Genomic DNA, 6,439 nt, shown 5'->3' with positions numbered 1-6,439 from the left:
TATCCTGTCCCCTCGCTGTATATATCCTGTCCCCTCGGTGTATATATCCTGTCCCCTCGGTGTATATCCTGTCCCCTCGCTGTATATCCTGTCCCCTCGGTGTATATACTGTCCCCTCGCTGTATATATCCTGTCCCCTCGGTGTATATACTGTCCCCTCGGTGTATATACTGTCCCCTCGGTGTATATACTGTCCCCTCGGTGTATATACTGTCCCCTCGGTGTATATACAGCGTCCCCTCGGTGTATATACAGCGTCCCCTCGGTGTATATACAGCGTCCCCTCGGTGTATATATCCTGTCCCCTCGGTGTATATATCCTGTCCCCTCGGTGTATATCCTGTCCCCTCGGTGTATATATACTGTCCCCTCGGTGTATATATACTGTCCCCTCGGTGTATATATACTGTCCCCTCGGTGTATATATACTGTCCCCTCGGTGTATATATACTGTCCCCTCGGTGTATATATACTGTCCCCTCGGTGTATATATCCTGTCCCCTCGGTGTATATATCCTGTCCCCTCGGTGTATATATCCTGTCCCCTCGGTGTATATATCCTGTCCCCTCGGTGTATATATCCTGTCCCCTCGGTGTATATATCCTGTCCCCTCGGTGTATATATCCTGTCCCCTCGGTGTATATATCCTGTCCCCTCGGTGTATATATCCTGTCCCCTCGGTGTATATATCCTGTCCCCTCGGTGTATATATCCTGTCCCCTCGGTGTATATATCCTGTCCCCTCGGTGTATATATCCTGTCCCCTCGGTGTATATATACTGTCCCCTCGGTGTATACAGCGTCCCCTCGCTGTATATACTGTCCCCTCGCTGTATATATGTGTATATCCTGTCCCCTCGGTGTATATACTGTCCCCTCGGTGTATATACTGTCCCCTCGGTGTATATATACTGTCCCCTCGGTGTGTATATCCTGTCCCCTCGGTGTATATATCCTGTCCCCTCGGTGTGTATATACTGTCCCCTCGGTGTATACAGCGTCCCCTCGCTGTATATACTGTCCCCTCGCTGTATATATGTGTATATATCCTGTCCCCTCGGTGTATATACTGTCCCCTCGGTGTATATACTGTCCCCTCGGTGTATATACTGTCCCCTCGGTGTATACAGCGTCCCCTCGCTGTATATATGTGTATATATCCTGTCCCCTCGGTGTATACAGCGTCCCCTCGGTGTATATCCTGTCCCCTCGGTGTATACAGCGTCCCCTCGGTGTATATACTGTCCCCTCGCTGTATATATGTGTATGTATCCTGTCCCCTCGGTGTATATCCTGTCCCCTCGGTGTATATACTGTCCCCTCGGTGTATACAGCGTCCCCTCGGTGTATATCCTGTCCCCTCGCTGTATATATGTGTATGTATCCTGTCCCCTCGGTGTATATACTGTCCCCTCGGTGTATACAGCGTCCCCTCGGTGTATATCCTGTCCCCTCGCTGTATATATGTGTATATATCCTGTCCCCTCGGTGTATATCCTGTCCCCTCGCTGTATATATGTGTATATATCCTGTCCCCTCGGTGTATACAGCGTCCCCTCGGTGTGGCGGGAATCCCCGTGTGCCGGTGCCGTCTCGCGCTGCCTCTTCCATCCATTCAGTCAGTGAGGCAGGCAGGGGGCGTGCCTCGGAGTGGGCGGGGGCGTGCCTTGCGCGCTGTGGGCGGGGCGCTGGTGTCGGTGGCGCGCAGCTCGTCTCCGCGGCAGTGCGCTGCTCGGTGCGGCTCTGTCTAGGATGGCTCTGATCTCTCTGCTCCTTCCTCTGCTCTCTCTGCTGCCCGGGACCGGAGCCAACCGGCACGCCGTGCACTGGAACAGCTCCAACTACCAGTGAGTGCGGGGGCGCCGCGGGGTACTGGGGGGGGGGGGGGGGGGGGGCTGTACCTGTGTGTGTGCGGGAGGGGGGTTATTGTATGATGTGTACTATATGTATAGAGGGGGGTCTTGTGTATGATGTGTACTATATGTATAGGGGGGGGGGTCTTGTGTATGATGTGTACTATAGAGTGTGTGTGTGGGGGGAATATGTATACTGTATGGGGAGGTGGTATGTATACTATATAGGGCTATTGTGTGTTCTGTATGGGGAGGTGGGATGTATACCATATAGGGGATACGTATACTATATAGGGGTACTATGTGTTGTATACTATATAGGGGATACGTATACTATATAGAGGTATTGTGTGTTCTCTATGGGGAGGTGGGATGTATACTATATAGGGGTACTATGTGTTGTATACTATATAGGGGATACGTATACTATATAGGGCTATTGTGTGTTCTCTATGGGGAGGTGGGATGTATACTATATAGGGGTACTATGTGTTGTATACTATATAGGGGATACGTATACTATATAGGGCTATTGTGTGTTCTCTATGGGGAGGTGGGATGTATACTATATAGGGGTACTATGTGTTGTATACTATATAGAGGATATGTGTATGTACAGTATATAGGGGATACGTATACTATATAGGGCTATAGTGTATGTATACTACATGGGGGGTGCTATATATACTACACGCGGTGACATTGGGGGACCCCTCTGGCTATGAGCTGGGGGAGGGCTTGTCCTATGAGCTGACTCTCTACTCCGCAGTTCTCCCTCTCGGTCGGTCACTATTCACACTCAGCTCTTCTTCTCCTCTCACTTCTGATGCCGTTGTGAAGAACTACAAGTCACAGCGTGTCTGCAGCGTTGCGTCCGGTCCCTGACCGTCCTCACATTTGTGGCCATCCCCGTCAGGACTCGGGGGGGGGCAGCGGCGGCCGTGGTTATTAATGAGGTACCAGGATATAATGTGGGGCAGCGGGCGCCGGAGCAGATGTACGTCCTGCTGCTGCATCCATCATTCCTAACTGCTCTGCGATGTCTGCGTGCTCGGGGGCCCCCCTAATACACACCGGGGTCTGCTCATCCTGGGATGGTATAATGTGGGGGGGTCCTGGTGTTATCTATGGGGGGGTCCCGGTATTCTCTATGAGGGGGCTCCTGGTATTCTGTATGAGGGGGCGCCTGTTATCTATGGGGGGGTCCCGGTATTCTCTATGAGGGGGCGCCTGGTGTTGGTGGGGGGGTGCCTGATTATGAGCAGCGACTTGTAGGATTTGGGGGGGGGGGGGGTGTCTCTGAGTTTTAGGGTCCCCCGGAGATGATGACGTGTCGCCAAAGCTCCGTCATTAGAAATGTTGACAACCGGTGACTGAATGTAACGCGTGCCGCCGTCCCTGTTGGCGTTGTTGTGATTCTGTGGCCCCCCCCCTCGGACGCCGCCATGATGGGCGCTAAGGTTTGGGCCCCAGATGGAACAAGTTGTGGGATTGAGAAGTTGTGAGTGAATGATGGAGGGGGAGGGGGGGTCTGCGGCTGCAGGAGAGAATCCTGGCCGGGAGCTGTGGAGGAGGCGATGATGATGATCACGCACACCACGATACATAATATATGGACACGAGGTGCACCGTAGACTAACACCATGAAATATGTATGCGCAGAGGGCAGCCGCCGCCGGCACACGTGACGCCTCACATCCTCGTACATCCGCGATGGCTACGGCCAATCTAACAAGCTAGCCGTGCCAAGTCCCTGGTGGATGTGGGCGGCCGCCGGGGCTCACCGGATGCTGAGAGATAATGCCTGGGATTGGGGGGTAGAATTAGGGTAACGATGGGCGGATGTGGCAATGTCTCGCTGCGTCCTCGTCACGTCCAGCGCCCCCTCTCCTCTCCATTCTCTCTCCCTCCATACCCCGGGGTCTGTGAGTAGCTCCGCGGGGGCCGACCACTTAGGCTTCCTGCCCCCGCTCACTGCTGGGCTTTATAGTTCAGGTGTCCTCGCCGTGTTACTGGACACTGGGATGTAACAGCGGGTGTAATACTCTGCGGGGTCTGTTGTGTCCACTGGGGGCGCCGTCCCACTGTGACATATGATCACTGGTAGGAGCCGGGCAGGTTCTGTTATTGGCCTGTCTGCAGGATATGTGGGAAAGGATCGTTATGGGTTCAGGAGTCCAGTGGGCGGTCCTGTCAGTGATGGAACACACCTACACAGATAGGACCGCCCACTGGACTCCCAAGGCCAGAACCAGCAGAGATATCAATGGACAGGTGTATACTGTGACTGATCCCCTACCTAGATCCGCTGTGTTATGGTAGCAGATTCTGTTGGGTATACGGGGTACCCCGCCTGGTGGTCCTCCCCCCTCCAGAGGTCTGTGATCACCCCATAAATTAGGCCCCGGCCCTTCCTGTGATATGTGAACATGCACGTATACGACGAGGGACCTTCTAAGGCCGGGGCAAGGCGGATTCATCACAACCAATCTTTTATCTCATGGGAGAGGGGTAGGGGCAAGGCGAGGGGGGGCGGAGAGGGATAGGAGCAGGGCGAGGGGGGGGATGGAGAGGGAGAGGGGTCGGGGGACGGAGAGGGGTAGGGGCAAGGCGAGGGGGGGCGGAGAGGAGTAGGAGCAGGGCGAGGGGGGGGATGGAGAGGGAGAGGGGTCGGGGGACGGAGAGGGGTAGGGGCAGGGCGAGTAGGGGGACGGAGAGGGGTAGGGGCAGGGCGAGGGGGGCGACGGCGAGGGGTAGGGGGACGAGGGGTAGGGGCAGGACGAGGGGTAGGGGCAGGGCGAGGGAGGGGGGGGGACGGAGAGGGGGAGGGGGGGGATGGAGAGGGGGAGGGGCAGGGCCAGGGGGAACGGAGGTGTTTGGTGAGGAGGATAGAGGGGGCAGAAAGGTCTAGAGAGGGATCAGGGGAGCTGGAGGAAAGGGGTAGAAGGGGAGATGTGGACAGAGTGTTGTGGCCACTCTTTCTCATCTTCCCATTGTGAGACCTTGCCAAGCCGGGCATGCATGTGTATGGGGTGGTTGGGCGGAATAGTGCTTGCTTCCAGGAGCCGGCCAGGAGAGGGCGATGTGTAGGTTCGGTGTCGGGGGCCGGTGCGGGCCCTGTGATGTCGGGGGCCGGTGCGGGCCCTGTGATGTCGGGGGCCTGAGATGGTCGGCCAGTAGGTGGATGAGTTGTTGCGTTCTGCTGTGAAGCGCTGCTCCGTCTGACAAAATGCTGCACTGGTTTAGGGGCTGGAAACATCACTAATTAATGAGCAGATTTGCAAGTCAGATGATCGCTCCCGGCCAGGGTATGAAAGGGAATGGAGCGTGCTGGTGGTGCGGGGGTTAATCCTGGCTCTAGCGCCGGCCCTCACCTGGGGTCAGGACTAATAAGAGGCGATGCTATCGGTGGGCTCGGTAATTACAAGGTGCCGAGTGAGGCCGATTGTTCAGGAGAGGCGATCTTATCAGTAAGTAATGAGAGCGGCGTCTGCAGCCCCCGGCCACTGGTGGCCTCGCGCTCCTCTGTCCACGGCTGATTGTTCTCAGTGACCTCCCCGGGGGCCCCGGCCATCCTCACCCTCTGCAGATCTCTCCTCACAGGAGCTACACAACATGCAGGCTACTGGGCCCGTGTGCCGAATCCAGTGGCCACCCCAGAGGACAGGCCGAGGGGCCGCGTGACCTTGTGCTCTACGGGCTTCACCCTTCGTAGTCGGGCAGATTGTGGTGGTTGTGTCAGATGTGCCCCATATGGCCGGTATATAAGGGAGGGAGTATATATAAGGAGCACACCCCCATATGTGCCCCGTATGGCCAGTATATAAGGGAGGGAGTATATATAGGGAGCACACCCCCATATGTACCCCGTATGGCCAGTATATAAGGGAGGGAGTATATATAAGGAGCACACCCCCATATGTACCCCGTATGGCCAGTATATAAGGGAGGGAGTATATATAAGGAGCACACCCCCATATGTACCCCGTATGGCCAGTATATAAGGAGCACACCCCCATATGTACCCCGTATGGCCAGTATATAAGGAGCACACCCCCATATGTACCCCGTATGGCCGGTATATAAGGGAGGGAGTATATATAAGGAGCACACCCCCATATGTACCCCGTATGGCCAGTATACAAGGGAGGGAGTATATATAAGGAGCACACCCCCATATGTACCCCGTATGGCCAGTATATAAGGAGCACACCCCCATATGTACCCCGTATGGCCAGTATATAAGGAGCACACCCCCATATGTACCCCGTATGGCCGGTATATAAGGGAGGGAGTATATATAAGGAGCACACCCCCATATGTACCCCGTATGGCCAGTATATAAGGGAGGGAGTATATATAAGGAGCACACCCCCATATGTACCCCGTATGGCCGGTATATAAGGGAGGGAGTATATATAAGGAGCACACCTCCATATGTACCCCGTATGGCCAGTATATAAGGGAGGGAGTATATATAAGGAGCACACCCCCATATGTGCCCCGTATGGCCAGTATATAAGGAGCACACCCCCATATGTGCCCCGTATGGCCAGTATATAAGGGAGGGAGTATATATAGGGAG

At 55.1% G+C, this 6,439-nt stretch overlaps 1 protein-coding gene across 1 annotated transcript in view; it reads left to right on the top strand.

Annotated features, from left to right (window-relative positions):
• The first annotated feature begins 1,726 nt into the window (after positions 1 to 1,726).
• Positions 1,727 to 6,439, top strand: part of LOC142187212 (ephrin-A3-like) — a 75,615-nt gene continuing 70,902 nt past the window's right edge. Inside the window, exon 1 of the mRNA XM_075261465.1 lies at positions 1,727 to 1,848. Within this exon, the coding sequence (XP_075117566.1) occupies positions 1,754 to 1,848 (95 nt within the window). The 5' untranslated portion in view covers positions 1,727 to 1,753. The remainder of the gene's footprint in view (positions 1,849 to 6,439) is intronic.

The sequence above is a fragment of the Leptodactylus fuscus genome, unplaced genomic scaffold (genome assembly GCF_031893055.1).
Source record: "Leptodactylus fuscus isolate aLepFus1 unplaced genomic scaffold, aLepFus1.hap2 HAP2_SCAFFOLD_140, whole genome shotgun sequence".
Classification (NCBI taxonomy): Eukaryota; Metazoa; Chordata; class Amphibia; order Anura; family Leptodactylidae; genus Leptodactylus; species Leptodactylus fuscus.
This window is presented reverse-complemented; position numbering and strand designations above follow the sequence as displayed.